The sequence below is a fragment of the Phoca vitulina genome, unplaced genomic scaffold (assembly GCF_004348235.1).
Source record: "Phoca vitulina isolate PV1807 unplaced genomic scaffold, GSC_HSeal_1.0 scaffold52, whole genome shotgun sequence".
In the NCBI taxonomy this organism is placed as follows: domain Eukaryota; kingdom Metazoa; phylum Chordata; class Mammalia; order Carnivora; family Phocidae; genus Phoca; species Phoca vitulina.
This window is the reverse complement of record NW_022589755.1, coordinates 1,801,336-1,818,320: the sequence shown is the minus strand read 5'-3', so window position 1 is coordinate 1,818,320 and position 16,985 is coordinate 1,801,336. Positions and strand designations below refer to the sequence as shown.

General features: G+C 49.0%; 1 protein-coding gene across 1 annotated transcript in view; it reads right to left on the bottom strand.

The window, feature by feature from the left end:
* LOC116622029 (zinc finger protein 883-like) overlaps nt 1-8,529 on the bottom strand; it is a 15,706-nt gene extending 7,177 nt beyond the window's left edge. The window contains exons 1-3 of the mRNA XM_032388149.1: nt 8,451-8,529; nt 4,254-4,343; nt 1,909-2,000 (exon numbers count right to left, since the gene is read on the bottom strand). Of these exons, the coding sequence (XP_032244040.1) occupies nt 1,909-2,000; nt 4,254-4,287 (126 nt within the window). The 5' untranslated portion in view covers nt 4,288-4,343; nt 8,451-8,529. The remainder of the gene's footprint in view (nt 1-1,908; nt 2,001-4,253; nt 4,344-8,450) is intronic.
* Between the last annotated feature and the right edge of the window lie 8,456 nt (nt 8,530-16,985).

The window sequence follows — 16,985 nt, the reverse complement described above, 5'->3', positions numbered from 1 at the left end:
CAGGTGCAGAGGGGCACAGGAGCATGGGCGCAGAGGGGCGCAGGTGTGGAGGGTTGCAGGTGCAGAGGGGCGCAGGTGCGGAGGGGCACAGGAGCACAGGTGCAGAGGGGCGCAGGTGCAGAGGGGCGCAGGAGTACAGGAGCACAGGTGCAGAGGGGCGCAGGTGCAGAGGGGCGCAGGTGCAGAGGGGCACATGTGCGGAGGGCCGCAGGTGCAGAGGGGCACAGAAGCACAGGTGCAGAGGGGCGCAGGTGCAGAGGGGCACAGGAGCACAGGAGCACAGGTGCGGAGGGCCGCAGGTGAAGAGGGGCGCAGGGGCCGTGGCCGCAGAGAACGCCCCGAAGGCACGGGGGATGCGCACCCGCATGCATTTCCTAAAATGCCGGGAAAGGCTGGGAGGGGAAGGCCCTGCAGAGCATTGCCACAGTGTGCAAGGAGGAGCTGAAGCAAAGGGAGCGGCTGGAAGGGGAGAGAGCAGAGCAGACAGGGGACAGTGTTCGCTCCCGGGGTGGGGTCCGCGCCCCTCAGCGTGGGGGCCGGACAGAGGGCTCTGCCTCCTGCCTGGCGGCGCGCCGGCTGGGGACTTGCCTTCTGGCGCCTCAGTCTCCGCATCTGTAAAATGGTCAGGATAAAGAGTAGTGCTGCCTCCTGGCGGGGGAGTGTGAGCGTTCAACGGGACAGTCCAAGAACAGAATCCGTGACAGCACGCGGCGCTTTAGTAAGGGCCGGAACCTCAGCTGCTACAACTCTTGCCTCAGCCGGTTTCTTAAAACTATCTGCTTTCATACAAATGTAAACGCTGCTTTTCCAACAGGAAACAGCCCGCCTCGGTGTGCACAGCTGTAGCAGTTTCTGGCAGGGCTGTGACCTCTAGCACTTTCCTCCCCTGCAGGACTGACCGGTCATTGTCCCATTTCGTCCTCAGGAGGTAGCCTCCGTGCTTTCTGCATCCTACAGACGAGGAAACGGGGCCAGAAAGCACCAGTAACTTGCCCCACTCGTTATGATGAGACACAGAGGTGGGGGGATATGGGGGTGTCAAGTAGAGATGCCAACACACCCTTCTCGGGGGACAGGAATCTGCCACCATTCATGTTACAAACCCTTACAGGCCAGGCGCTTTCTAAAAACAGCACAGATGCGAGCTCATTCACTCTTCAGAATAACCCCTGGACCATGGTAAACCTTGTAGCCCCATTTTACAGATGAGCAAACTGCAGTGGGCCCGGAGTTGTTCCGGAACTAGTCCCAGGTCCCACAACTGTGAGTGGCTGAGGGGGGATGTGACCCTGCAGTCAGACTCCGAGTGTTCGCCCTCTGCTGCGCCAGGCTGGCGTTCACAGCTGTGAGGCACAGAAGGGCCACGAGGGTGGTGCGTGCACTTAATGCCCCTTTCTTTGCAAAAGCAGCCCATCCCTATTCCGGGGTTTCTCGGCTCTGCACCGGTGAGATCATTTGGGGGCCAGATCATTGTTTGCTGTGGATTGCAGGATGCTGAGCGGCGTCCCTGGCCTCCACCCACCCCTCCAGGGCTGACACCCAAACACGGTTTCAGCCACTGCCAGTGTCACTGTCTTGTCCCAGCCTTCTGTTCTCGTGGTTGCGTCACACAGCAATAACTACTCTGAAGAAAATTAAGCAAGGCAAGGCGTTACGGAGTGATGAGGAGGAAGTGAGCCGGGAGGCTTCCTGGAGGAGGTGACATTCCAGCGGAGGTAGAAATTAGGGAAGAGAAGAAGGCAGGAAAGAGGCCCAGGAAAACCATCCCCCACGGGATGGGGCCATAGCCTTTTGTGGAGGTGCAAGGGGGGCCCTGCCACCCGAGGGTCTCTGCCGGGCAGAGAGGGTGGCAGATGCGCCTGACCTCTCAGAACTGAGGGGCCCTCTGGTCAAAGGGAGAAGGCTTACCGTGCTCCAGGCCGGCAGGAATCTGACTGGCATTCTTCCCTTCTTTTTGGAGAGCTTCTCTGAAGTAGGAGCAGGGCTCTGAGAAGGCAGGACTGGGAAGGAAGAAGGAGTAATGAGGTCTGCCCTCTGTGGGTAGGGAAACTCAATAAAATCCCAATAATGAAACCCACAAGAGCTAACATGGATCAGGACTTGCTGCGTGCCAGGCTGTCTTCTAAATACTATACAGGTATCACCTTATTTGGTTTTTCATAATAACGCTACAAGATGGCTACCATCATCATCCCACTTTACAGATGAGAACCCGGGCACAGAGAGGTTAAGATATTTGCTCAAGGTTGCACAGGGGTGCCCTAAGACATGCGTTAAACTGCATCCCAAAGGTCAAAAGGGAACAGGCAGGAAATGTCAGTGAGTGAAGGGGTTGGGGTAAGGCAATGGGGGCACTGGAGTCTGTGGTGGACTAGAACTCCCAGGATCTCAAATACTCACATTTGAGAGAGGCAGAGAGACCAAAACCAAATCAGTACACTAGAAAATACCAGAGAGTGACAGACATAGTGACAAAAATAAACTAGGTTGGAATGAAGGCAAATCCCTGGATGCTGATGACTTTGTTTTGACCTTCATTTTGAGAAGGAGATGGCCAAGTGAGCATATGATGGGAGAACATTCTTGGGGAGGGAAACAGCATGTGCAAAGGCCCTGAGGTGGGATGTTAAAGGCAAAGCTAGGAGGCCAGGGTGACCGGAGTCTGTTGAATTGGAGGGAGAGAGATGGGTATGATGAAGGCAGGCCAGCAGGGTCCCGTCCCTCAGGGCCACCGGGGCCCCCATACAGAGTTTGTATCATTCTCCAGCTTGAGAGGTCTGACAGGACCTGATCCTCATTTTTATAAGAGTCCTTGGCCTGCTCAACGGGGAACAGTTTGGTGGAGGCAGGAGTGGAAGACAGGATACCACTTGGCACAGAGCAACAGTGGTTTGGGCCACGTTTCTTCCTGGATCAGAGTACGTGGGTGATTTCCTGAAGATATGAGGGAAAGTGGTTTCTTAGATTTTAAAACACAACATCCCAACACATCTTGTTCGTCTGGCTGATCTGTTGGTGAACGATCGCACTCCTGAGCATTTCTGCCAGCGAAATGAAAACACACATTCACGCAAAAACCTCTACTCGCAATAGCCAGCAACTGGAAACAACCCTGGTGTCCCTTCAGGGGATAGCGACGTCACGGAACCCCACTGAGCAATAAAGAGGGATGAAGTGAGGGTGCCCACAGCAGCCCGGATGGCTTTCCGGGGCACTGTGCCGAGGGGGGAAAAGCGAATCTCAGAAGGTCACCAGCTGCATGGTTCTGTTGATACAAGGTGCTCAAAATGACAGAATCACAGAGATGGAGAGGATTTGTCACAGCCACACGGGGGAGGGGGAGGGACAGTGAAGGGGGCAGCTCCAGGGAGATCTCTGTGGTGACAGAACAGTTCTGTATGTTGATTGGGGTGATGGTCACACTCAGCGACAAATGTGAGAACCTGACCCTAAAAAATACACATGCATTGGGTCACGATGTATTTCCTTGTTCAACGTTGTACTATCACTGCTTAAGATATGACCATTTGGGGAAATGGGATGAAGGTCCATGGGACCTCTCTACTATTATGGCAACTTCCAGTGAATATAAATTATTTCCACATAAAAAGTGGTTTTTTAAAAAGACTTTATTTATTTGAGAGACAGAGCGTGAGAGAGAGAGAGAGAGAGATTACAAGCTGGGGGAGTGGCAGGCAGAGGGAGAAGCAGGCTCCCCGCTGAGCAGAGAGCCCGATGCGGGGCTCCATCCCAGGAGCCTGGGATCATGACCTGAGCTGAAGGCAGACGCCTACCCAGGCGCCCTACACATAAAAAGGCTTAAAACAGGAAGCATCCCGGCAAACCCAACAGCCCTCCCTCATCCAGCCAAGCCGCCAGCAGGACCCCAAACTGGCCCACTCCTGCCCATTCCCTCCACCATCTCCTTGGGTCGGACCTCCATCATCTCCCACCTAGGTGACTCTGTGGCCCCCTGAATGCGCAACTGATTGCAGGGTCACAATGAGGAGCCCAGGTTGCTTCTGGCTCCCCGAAGACACCCCTGCAGGCTCCGAGCAGAGGAGTGCCCAGGATCCACGGACATGATGTTGTCCCTCCCGGGGGCCCCTCTGCACCCTCCCACCCCAGGAGAAGCCAGTGGGTGGTGTGTGGGGCTGGGGGCCGGTCTCCAGAGTAAATCCTCCTGCCATCACCAGGCCCTAGAGGCCTGCCCCCTCCCACCTGCGCAGTTTTCCACCCTGTGTTTCTCTTACCTCCTTTGTCAGGCGGCTGGGTCTTCGCCTCCATGGCGCCCCGCGCTCTGCGATGCCGAGGTGCAGTATCCCGTACAGCACAGACCTCTCCTAGGGGCAGAGACCAGAGCAGTTAGGGCTGGGCCGCAGCGATGGAGGGCCCGGGTTCTAGTCCCAGCTCCAGGGAAGCCGGGGGGGGTCCTGGGCAGGTGACGTCACCCCCCCACCGTTCTGTGTCCTCAACTGTGGAGGAGAGGTGTTAGCTACACCTCCCTCATAGATCGCCTTCAAGGCCAACTGGATGCTCTACGGAGAGTGTGGCGTGGCGCCCGGCAAGGCCGAGGCCGGGGCTCGTGGGGCCTGGGGCTCGTCATACGAAGTGCTGGGGCCCTGACGGTGAAGCTTGGTTACCCAGGCATCGGGGGGCCTCCGGTGCCTGGCATTACAGCAGGCACTCCATACGTGTGGGTCTTGGCCAGTACTGGTGTTCCTGTCTTTCTGGCCTGTTCTGAAGCCGTACGGCAGCCTGACAAGGCGCTTCAGAGCTGGACCTCGTCTGGCCGCCTCCTCCTTCCCGGGACTGTGGTGGGGACGAGGCCGCCGGTTGCAGGACCCCTCACCACAGCCCGAGGGGGGAGGCCCGCGCCGCCACGGTGCTGCTGGGGAGGACCAGCCCTGGGATCAGGGACCCTGGCCTGACCTGGGAAGGAAGGCCCAGCAGTGAGGCAGGGCCGTGGGCCAGTCTGTCCGGAGGGTGGGGAGGGGGTCCCGGCCCTCCAGGCACCGGCTGTGAGAGCTGCAGGGTCAGGATGGCTATAGTTAATCACAACAAGCACACAGCAACCTGAAACTTGGATTTGAGATAAACGAATAATTTTTAGTGTAAGTATGTCCCAAACGCTGCATGGGACACGTCTATATTAAAAAAATCTTTTTTTTTTTTTTTTTTTTTTTTTTTACTTATTTGGATAAATTCTTTTTTCTTTTTTAAAAATGTAAGCTCTATGCCCAACGTGGGGCTTCAGCCTCTGAGATCAAGAGTTGCAGGCTCAAGGAACTGAGCCACCCAGGTGCCCCCTGAGTCAATTATTTTTAAGTATAATACGGCAAGTTCCATGCAATAGTTGGAACATATTTATACTAAAACGTAATTCACTATCTGAAATTCAAATTTAAGTGGGTGTCCTATAGTTTTTAGGAGTGTCCTATATTTTAAATCAGCAACACACAATTTGGGGGTTTTTAGCTTCTTTGCTTCAGTTTTGCCCGCCATAAAAATGAGGCCATTAAATGACTGTACATGAGAACGTTATTGTCCAGTGATGATGGCAGCGCCTTAGCCAGAGTGCAGGCGGTTTCTGTGCTGGTTACAATGTACTTGTTCTTAGGGGTGAGGCCTCAGCCCCCCATTGTCCCATCTCCACCTTCCCTGCCTCACTGTCCCTGCTGCTGTGGTTTTCCAGCTGGGTCTCGATCCTGTCTCACCACATAGCCCTCCGGGACCAATCTACCCCTGGGCCTGGGCCAGCCCTTCCAGAGAAAGGCCAAGCTCAGTGCCAGGGGAGATCCGCAGGCCACAGACGTCATGCTCTGGAGCAGCAGGGGCACAGGAGCCTGGGTCCGGGGATCAGCGGTGGCTGGGCTATGGGGGCCGGGCACAGGCAGCAGCCACGGGACTGCCCTCTATGCCGGGGGTCTAAATCAGCGAGGGCTTCCCCTCCATGGCAGCCGGCCCACCGGGCATGGGCTCCGTACGCTTGCCCGGAGTGTCTCCTTGGAGCCCGCACGGGTCAGGCTCCGGAGATGCCCAGGGACCACCCTGGCGAAAGAGCGCGGGAATGAACAAACTTACGTGCATCAGATGCACCATGAACCCAGGCGCCAGCTGATCCCCTAACGGACTGGCGCGTGCACACACACATACACCACATAACACACACATGCACGCACACACTCACTTCTACTCTCCTGGCTACTTTCCAAAACCCCGACCCACTCCCTAGGCCTGGGGGGCCTACCCGGGACCACGTTCACACGCTGGCAAGTGCACACACACATGCTCGGCAGTCCCCTGGCGCACACAGGCTCTCACACACGGAGACACGCGCGTCTGCGGACGCCCGTCCCGAATCTCCAGGTCCCCCTCCAGGACTCGCAGACGCCCTGCCCTCTCTCCCTGACACCCAGGGCCCGCGGGCTCTCACCCAGGGCCCATCCCCCTCCCCACCACACTCCACCCCTCCCACCCCCGGGTGCACCTTCCTGGCTGTGCACACTGAGCTCTCTCCCAGCCCCCATGCCAGGCAGGGCGCGCTCATGCAGACTCACTGGAGGTTCCAAGGCTGGTTTGCTGGTGCCCTTCTCCGCAAACCTTCAGAAGCGTCCTCCCGGACATCCCCAAATGCCTCCTTGGGGCTGCCCACTGCTCCACTTGTCCCAAACTCCCCTCAGGACTGCCCCCCAGTTTTTCCATGCTGCAGCCGGCCAAGTCACTAACATATCCTGCTGACCCCCATCTGACCTCTCTAGCACCCCGGAGCTGACCTGATGTCTCTGCCTCCCCCATCAAACTAGCATGCCTCAAGTCTGACCATCCTGCCTCCCACATGGACCCGTGCTCCCCAGCCGGTCCTGGAGAGAGTCCCCATAGGAGCGCTTCCAGCATCCTCTTCCGCTTCATTTTTCTCGCCAGCAGTGACAGGAGAAATCTTTGAGACCCAGGGGCTCAGAAAGACCTGAGAATGCCAGTGGCCCTCGGGGCTAGTACCTGGTCCTCAGCTTGACCCTGAGGCACGCCGGCCACACCAGTGGAGGGTTTGGGCATCAGAGTCCCCTGTGTCTCTCAGACTGGGTTGCTCAGTGCCAGTGCGTACCCTGCTGGGCGCCTCCTCCCAGACCCAGGGTGGCAGGGCAGGGTGACAGGGTCTCCCTCAGCGCTTCGGCACTGAGCACAGCTGCCACGAGGAACCAGCAGCCACGGGACTGCCCTCTATGCCGGGGGTCTAAATCAGCGAGGGCTTCCCCTCCATGGCAGCCGGCCCACCGGGCACGGGTTTGGTACGCTTGCCCCGAGGGTCTCCTTGGAGCCCGCACGGGTCAGGCTCCGGAGATGCCCAGGGACGGCCCTGGCGAAAGAGCGCGGGAATGAACAAACTTAGTGATCAAACAGAAACACACAAACTCACCTTTGAGTACAAACGCGCACAGTCACAAACACACGCATACAGTCACACAGATATAGACAAACTCACACTCACACACACCCCCATATTTAAACACTAAGACACACACTGAAATACACACACACGCACCCACCACACAGAGTCCGACGCACACAAACTCCTACAGACAAACTCACCCAACTACACAGACGCCCACAGCTGCACCCGAACTTACACAACCACACAGTCTTCAGCCACACAAGTGCACACAGTCGCACGGATGCAGACACATCGCACACATCTAAGATACACACAACCTCACACACGTCATGTAACAGAGTGAGGCGCACAACCACCCCAGCCACACCCAAAAGCCAGACAGAACTCACACCCAGTCCCACACAGTAACACCGTGGCCACACAGCCGGACAAAGTCACGGCCCACCACGATTCACAGACACACAACACACGCATTCGGCTACGCCCGCCGGCAGACTCGGTGTGGCACGAACTCGCAGCCCCACACGGGTAAGACGCCAGCCGCCCCAGGTCAGAGCCCATGGGGCGCAGCTGCAGTCGGACCCACTCGCACACCCACCGACTCCAGACCAGCGGCACTCGCGGCGGGCACGGCGCGCAAGCCGCGGGCAGAGAGGTGCCCCCTCGCGCGGGCAGAGCGGAGCCCAGCCGCGCCAGGTCGGAAGCCGCGGTGCGTGGGATCCCACGGGAGCCCCCGCGCTGGCACGGACGCGCTCCACACGTGGCCCCCCGCCCCGGGTCAGTCCCTCGCGCCCGGGCACCCCCACAGCCACGCTCCCTCCCTCGCACACTCACCTGCTGGCGGGCCAATCACTGACTCGGAGCCACCACCCCCAGACCCGCCGGCGTCCCAGGTCCTGCAGGACGGGAATCCGGGTGGCGCGGACCGGACGGCTCCTCGCCTCCTGAGCGCGCAGCCCAGCCACCCCGCTTCCTCCGGCAGATACGGACCCCCCAGCACACACACACACTCCCTCGCTTCCCCTAGCTCCCCCACCCTCTGCCGCCGCAAACTCACCGCTCAGCGCACAGCCCGCGGTCTCCGGGAGCTGAATGAGGCTGAGCGGAATTCAAACCCCGTCCCAAGTGCGCGCGAGCACCGCCCGCCAAACTACCAGTCCCAGAAGCCCCCGCGCCCGTCGCCCCCGCCGCCTCGTGTCCTCTAAAGGAGCCCAAGCCAGGGGGGCGCGCGAGGACCGCTGGGAAATGTAGTCCCAAGACCGATGGAGTCGTCCCAAGACCGCGCTTCAGGGGCGGGGGCAGCGGGGAGGTGGCAGGATGTCCCGTTCCTCCCACCCGGCAGAGGGGAAGATCTGGGTTCCCGCAGAGGGAAGGAGCTTTGGAGGAGGAGTGGACTTCACGCTCTGCAGCCCCCCGCCCCCCTTACCTGGCGGCGGAGGTGCGGAAGGGTCCCTAGCGACCCCACCTCAAAATTTCCAGCATCCCTCCCCAGCCGGGGAGGCAAGATTAACGTGCACTCAATGAAAAGGAAATCAAACAAACAAAAAAACCCTACATTCAACAAGATCTCAAGTTTTTGCAGCTTTTATATGAGAGGAACAAACTTTTAAAACCAGTTTCTTGTTTCTATTGGAGAAATTTGAGCACTGGGTATTTGGTGATATTAGGAAATTATTTTCTGGTGCCTGCGTGGCTTAATAGGCTAAGCATCAGATTCTTGGTTTCAGCTCAGGTTTTGATCTCAGGGTCCTGAGATGGAGCCCACCTGGGGCTCCCAGCTCAGCAAGGAGTCTGCTTGAAGATTCTCTCCCTCTGCCCCTCCCCCCATTTGTGCGCGCAACCGCGCGCTCTCTCTCAAATAAATATTTTTTAAAAAATTTAAAAAATTTGGGCTCCTGGTGGCTCAGATGGTTAAGCTCTGCCTTCCGCTCAGGTCATGATCCCAGGGTCCTGGAATCGAGTCCCGCATCGGGGTCCCTGCTCCTTGGGAGCCTGTTTCTCCCTCTGCCTCTCTCTCTCTGATGAATGAATGAATGAATGAATGAATGAATAAATAAATAAATAAATAAAATCTTTAAAAAATTTAAAAAATTATTTTAGGTCTAATAGTGGTATTTGCAAGATTTATTTTTTCAGTATTTATCTTTGACAGATACATACTGGGACACAAGGACAGTTTAACATACACAAATCAATAAATGTGATACACAACATTAATAGACTGAAAGATAAAAACCACATGATCATCTCAATAGGTGCAGAAAAAGCATTTGACAAAATTCAGTACCCTTTCATGATAAAAACTCTTAACAAACTGGGTATAGAAGGACCATACCACAATACAATAAAGGAGGTATGCAGTAAGCCCATAGCTAACATCATACTCAACCACGAGAGGTTGAAAGCTTTCCCTCTAAGATCAGGATGGAGACATGGATGTCCTCTCTTACCACTCCTATTCAATACAGTATTGGAAGCACTAGCCAGAGCAATTAAGTAAGAACAAAATAACAAAAAGCATCCAAATCAGACAGAAAGATGTAAAATTGTCTGTTTCCAGATGATATAATCATATATAGAAAATACTAAGGACTCCACCCCCCAAAAAAAACCTGTTAGAACTAATACACAAATTTAATAAAGTTGTAGGATATAAAATCAGCATGCAAAAAATCAGTAGCATTTCCATATACTAATAAGGTACTATCCAATAAAAAAAAGTGAAGAAATAATTCCATATACAATATAATCAAAAACAATAAAATACTGAGAAATAAGTTTAACAAAAGAGGCAAAAGATCTATACACTGAAACTATAAAACACTAATGAAAGGAATTGAAGATACACATAAATGGAAAGATATACCATGTTCATAGGTTGGAAGAATTAATATTGTTAAATGTCCATTCAGCCAAAGCAATCCTCAGATTCAATGCAACCCCTATAAAAATTTCAATGGCATTTTCACAGAAATAGAAAAAAATCCTAAAATTCATATGATACCAAAAAAGACCCAAAAAACTCACAAACTTTTTAGCAAGAAACACAATGGTGAAAGCATGACACTTCCTGATTTAGCAATTACAAATCTACAGTAATAAAACCAGTATGATATTGGCATATGTCATATGGCATAAAAACAGACATATAGACCAATGGAACAGAATAGAGAGCCAGAAATAAATCTATGCATCTTTGGTCAACTGATCTCCAATAAAAGTGCCAAGAATACACAATGGGATATGGATAAGCTCTTCAATAAATGGTGCTAGGATAACCGGATATCCAAATGAAAAAGAATGAAATTGGACCCTTATCTCACACCATGTACAAAAATCAACTCAAAATGGATTAAAGACTTAAACATAAGATCTGACACCATAAAATTATTAGAAGAAAACAAGAGATGGGGCATCTGGGTGGCTCAGTCAGTTAAGTGTCTGACTCTTGGTTTAGGCTCAGGTCATGATCTTGGGTCCTGAGATCGAGGCCTCTGTCGGGTTCCCAGTGGGGCTCCGCACTCAGTGTGGAATCTGCTTGAGTTTCTTTTCCCTCCCTCTCTCTCCCCCTCTGCTCTTCCCCCTGCTTGCATGTGCACTCTCTCTCAAAAAGATAAATAAATAAAAAGAAAACAGGAGAAAATCTCCTTGACATTGGTCTTGGCAATGGTTTTTTTGGATATGACACCAAAAACACAGGCAACAGAAGCAAAAATAAATGAGTGGGATTGCATCAAACTAAAAAACTGCACAGAAAGTAAACAATCAGCAGAGTGAAGAGAACCTATGGAATGGGAAAAAATATCTGTAAACCATACATCTGACAAAGGGCTAATATGCAAAATATACAGGGAACTCATACAACTCAATGGTGAAAAAATAACCAATTTAAAAATGAGAAGATCCGAATACAGCTTTCTCAAAAGAAGACATGCAAATGGTCAATAGGTATATGGAAAGGTGCTCAACATCATTAAATATTGGGAAAATGCAAATCAAAACCTCAATGAGATATCGCCTCATACCTGTTAGGATGGCTATTATCAAAAAGACAAAAGATAACAAGGATGTGGAGGAAGGAAAATCTTTTACACTGTTGGTGGGAATACAAACTAATATAGCCACTACGGAAAATAGAATGGAGTTCAACATTGCATGATCTCACTTACCTGTGGACTCTAAGTCAAACTCTGAGGTAGAGAATAGAATGGTGGCTGCCAGTGGCCGGGGGGAGGGGAAATGAGATGTTAGACAAAGGGCACACATTTTCAGTTATGCAGGATGAATAAGTTCTGGAGTTCTAACGTATAGCATGGTGACTACAGTTAGTAATATGGTATTGTATACTTGAAATACACTAAGAGAGTAGATCTTAAGTGTTCTCACCGCAAAATAAAATGGTACCCATGTGAGGTGATGGATATGTTATTTATCTTGATTGTGGTAATAATTTCACCCCGTATATGAATATCAAAACATCACGTTGTACACCTTAAAATAATATATATACTTTTTATTTGTCAATCATCTCTCTTTAAAGCTGGAAACAAACAAACAGAAAGGAAACACACAGTGGGTATCTGGGGGGCACTGTGCAGCAGTGGTAGGAAGAGCAAAAGTAACTGCCATTTATGGAAGAGTAGCTGGGCTACATGTATTTCTTCTTTGAACCATGAAAATAACCCCATTTTACAAATGAGGAAATTAAGGTCAAAAGGTTTAAAATACATGCCCATGGCAACATAGTGGGCCAGTGACAAAGTGGGGATCCGATCCCAGGAAGAACGGATCCAGAGCCCAAGTACCTGTCTGCTCATTTAACTCACATTTACTGAGTATCTATTATGTATGCCAGGCACCAATCCAGGTGCTGAGAATACAGTAGAGAACCAGGTAGACATAGATCCCTGAATTTGTGGCATTTCCTTGTTAATGCAAAAGAGACAATTAAAAACTAAGTAAGGTAAGTAGTGAGTCAGATGGTGGAAAGTAATATTATAGAGAAAAATTAAACAGGGGATATGTGGTGGGTGGGACATGTGTTTGGGAAGTGCTGCAATTTCAGGGTGGCCAAGGAAAGTATCCCGAAAAAGATGGCATTTGAACAAAGCTCTGAAGGAGCCCAGGAAACAAGATCTTTGATATCTGGAGGAGATATGTTCCGGGCAAAGGGAGCAGCTTTGTACCCAGACATGGGTACATGTGTAGTGTGTTTGAAGAGTAGTGAGGAAGACAGTGGCTGGACCCCAGGGCAGAAAACAGCTGACCCTAGGAGGCCTGTTGGGGATTTGGTTTGGGAGGGCCCCTCCACCCCTCATTCCAGATCTGAGGGACTGGGTGGAGGTGGGTATCCCTTATGTCCAAAACCACTGCCTGGAAAAGTTTGTTGCTCTCCCCCAGGACTCTGCCCAGAGTAGAGGCAGGGAAGGATTCCTGTTCCCTCTCTCACAGGTTGGTTGAATGATAGTTGCAGACCACTGGGACTCCCTGCCCCTGGCTGAGACAGTGGGGAGAGAGGAAGACCTACACCCAGGGCTCACTGTGTCACCAGCACCCCCAACCATGGCCAAGACACAGAACACCCCCTTCCTGGGTGTTGGAGGTGGGATTGGAAATGTGTCCCTAGGTAAGTTTAATGCTCTGCTGTGTATGTCTGAAATTCTTAATAATTTTTTAACATGGGCTCCCACATTTTAATTTTGCAATAGGCCCCCCAAATTACATATCCTATCCTGGATGGATATTATTTCTGTTTTTATAAGAAATGAAAGCACAGAGCTGTTAAAAGAAGTAACTAGGAAATGGGGAGCTGGGATTTGAAGCCAGAGTCAGCTTCACTCAAGGGTGGGTGCTCTTAACCACGAGTCTAGGCAACATCTGACCTTAGTAGACCCTTAGTAGACCTTCTTAGTAGAAGGAAAGCTTCTCCCCTTCTCACTCCAAAAAAAACAAAGCAGGCAACACCCTTGTCCTTTCCTTCTTTTCCAAACTAAGGGAGAAAATTTTAAGTAGGGTAACGGCTCCCCAAAGATGAAAGATGTCCACATCCTAATTACCAGAACCTATATATTATCTTCTGTGATGGCAAACACACGCACACACACACACACACACACACACACACACGAAATTTTTCTTCTTCCTTTCCAATTTGGATTCCTTTTATTTCTTTTTCTTGCTCGATTGCTCTGTCTAGGTCTTCCAGTACTACATTGAATAGAAGTGGTGAGAGTGGTCATCCTTGTCTTTTCCTGATCTTAAAGGAAAAGCTTTCAGCTTTTTTATTATTAAGTATGATGTGAGCTGTGGGCTTGTCACATGTGGCCTTTATTATTTTGACATTGAATTATCCCTGTACTCCAGGGATGAATCCCATTTGATCATGGCGTATGATCCTTTTAATGTGCTGTTGAATTGAGTTTGCCAGTATTTTGTTGAGGATTTTTGCATCTATGTTCATCAGGGATACCGGCCTGTAGTTTTCTTTTCTTGTGGTGTCCTTATTTGGCTTTGGTACTGGGGTAGTGCTGACCTTGTAAAATGAGTTTGGAAGGGTATCTTCTAGTTTTTTTGGGGGGGGTCGGGGGTGGGGGGAGTTTGAAAAGGATCAGTGTTAATCCTTCTTTAAATATTTGGTAGAATCACCAATGAAGCCATCTGGTCCTGGGCTTTTCTTTGTTGGGAAGTCTTTGATTACTGATTTCATTTCCTTATTCATTACTGGCCTGTTCAAATTTTCTGTTTCTTCATGATACAGTCTTGGTAGATTGTGCATTTCTAAAAATGTATCAGTTTCTTCTAGGGTGTCCAACTTATCAGTTGTAATGTCTCCTTTTTCATTTGTAGTTTTATTTTACTTGTAGTTTTACACTTTTCCCCCTTAGTCTAGCTAAAGTTTTGTCAATTTTTTGTTTATATTTTTAAAAGCCAGCTCTTTGTTTCATTGATCTTTTCTATTGTTTTGTACTGTGTTTGAAAAAGATAGTTGATGTGGTTTCCATATTCTTAAATTAGTTAAGCCTTCTTTTGTGGTCTAACATATCATGTATCTGAGGGAATGTTTTGTGTGCATTTGAGAAAAAAGTATATTCTGCTACTGTTGATGGAATGATCTGTACATCTGTAGGTCCATTTGGATAGTGTTGATCCAATCTGCTGTTTCTTTATTTTCAGTCTGATCTATCCATTGTTGAAAGTGAAGCACTAAAGTCCCCTGCTTTTATTGTATTGCTGTCTCTTCTTTCATTTCTGTTAATATCGCTTTGTGTGTTTAGGGACTCTGATGTTGGGTGCATATATAATTATTATATTCTTTTGGTGAATTGATCCCTTTACCATTATATAATGACTATCTTGGACTCTTGTAACAGTTTTTGACCTAAGGTGTAATTTGTCTGATATACAAATAGCCACAGCTATTCTCTTTAGTTTACCATTTCGTTTACATGAAATCTCTTTTTCCAACCCTTCACTTTCAGCTTATGTGTGTCCTTAAAGCTAAAACATGTCTTTTGTAAGCAGCATATATTTGGATTATGTTTTTTTGTTTTGTTTTGCTTTTGTTTTTTACCTGCTCAGCTATTCTATAGTCTTTTGATTTACACTTAAAGCACTTACTGAGGGGCGCCTGGGTGGCTCAGTCGGTTAAGCGGCTGCCTTTGGCTCAGGTCATGATCCAGGGTCCTGGGATCAAGCCCCGAATTGGGCTCCCTACTCAGCAGAGAGTCTGCTTCTCCTTCTCCCTCTGCCCCTCCCCCTACTCATGCTCTCTAATAAATAAATGAAATCTTAAAAAAAAATAAAGTACTTACTGATAGGTTAGGACATATAATTGCCATTTTGTTAACTGTTTTCTGACTTTTTATTTTAATTTTTTAATTAAAAAAATTTTAATGTCACATTTCATTTTTTTAATTTTGTATCTTCCTTTTTACACTTAGCATTCTCCACTGTTATCATTGATGCCTTATAAATCTCTTTTTAATAACTACATATTTTGGGGTACCTGGGTGGCTCAGTCGGTGGAGAGTCTGCCTTCAGCTCAGGTCATGATCTCAGGGTCCTGGGATTGAGCCCCACATCGGGCTCTCTGCAGCAGGAAGCCTGCTTCCCCCTCTCTCTCTGCCTGCCTCTCTGCCTACTTGTGATCTCTCTGTCAAATAAATAAATAAAATCTTAAAAAAAAAACCTACATATTTTCACAGCACATGTGAATATCCAAATGTCCTCAACTATTCATCTATTATTGGACAGTTTGGTATTAGTCCATTTCTATTCTATCAGCAATAATTTTAATGCATACTTCTATACATAAATATTTATCTGTATTTAATAACTTTGGGTTTTGTTGTAGTTGTTGTTAGAAAGTCATATGATCTTTGTTTTTTGTTTTTATTTAATTAATTAACATATAATGTATTATTTGTTTCAGGGGTACAGGTCTCTGATTCATCAGTCTTACCCAGTGATCATTACAACACATACCCTCCCCAATGTCCATCACCCAGTTACCCCATTGCTTCATCCCCCTCCCCTCTAGTAACCCTCAGTTTCTTTCCTATGTTTAAGAGTCTCTTATGGCTTGTCTCCTTCTCTGATTTCATCTTGTTTCATTTTTTCCTCTCTGCTTTGTTTAAGTTACACATATCAGTGAGATCATATGATAATTGTCTTTCTCTGATTAACTTAATTTTGCTCTAGTTCCATCCACATCGTTGCAAATGGCAAGATTTCAATTTTTTGATGGCTGTGTAGTATTCCATTGTATGTATATACCACATCTTCTTTATCCATTCATTTGTTTATGGACATCTAGGCTCTTTCCATAGTTTGGCTATTGTGGAAATTGCTGCTATTAAACAATGGGGTGCAGGTGTCCCTTCGGATAACTACATTTGTATCTTTGGGGTAAATACTCAGTAGTGCAATTGCTGGGTCATGGGGTAGCTCTATTTTCAACTTTTTGAGGAACCTCCATACCGTTTTCCAGAGTGGTTGCACCAGCTTGCATTCCCACCAACAGTGTAAGAGAACGGTTCCCCTTTCTCCGCATCCTCGCCAACATCTGTCCTTTCCTGACTTGTTAATTTTAGCCATTCTGACTGGTGTGAGGTGATATCTCATTGTGGGTTTGGTTTGTATTTCCCTGATGCCAAGTGATGTTGAGCACTTTTTCATCTGTCTGTTGGCCATTTGTATGTCTTCTTTGGAGAAATGTCTGGTCATGTCTTCTGCCCATTTCTTGATTGGATTATTTGTTCCTTGGGTGTTGAATTTGATAAGTTCTTTTTCTCTCTTTTTTTTTTTTGAGCCACCTAGTCACCCCAATTTAATTGTTTTTAAATTTTAATTCCGGTATAATTAGCATACAGTGTTATATTACTTTTAGGTGCAATAGAGTGATTCAGTAATTCTATACATTACTCAGTGCACATCATGATAAGTGTACTCTTTAATTTTCATCACCCATTTCACCCCCCACCCGAGTTTGTTAAGTTCTTTATAGATTTTGGATACTAGCCCTTTATCTGATATGTCATTTGCAAGTATCCCCTCCCATTCTGTCAGTTGTCTTTTGGTTTTGTTGACTGTT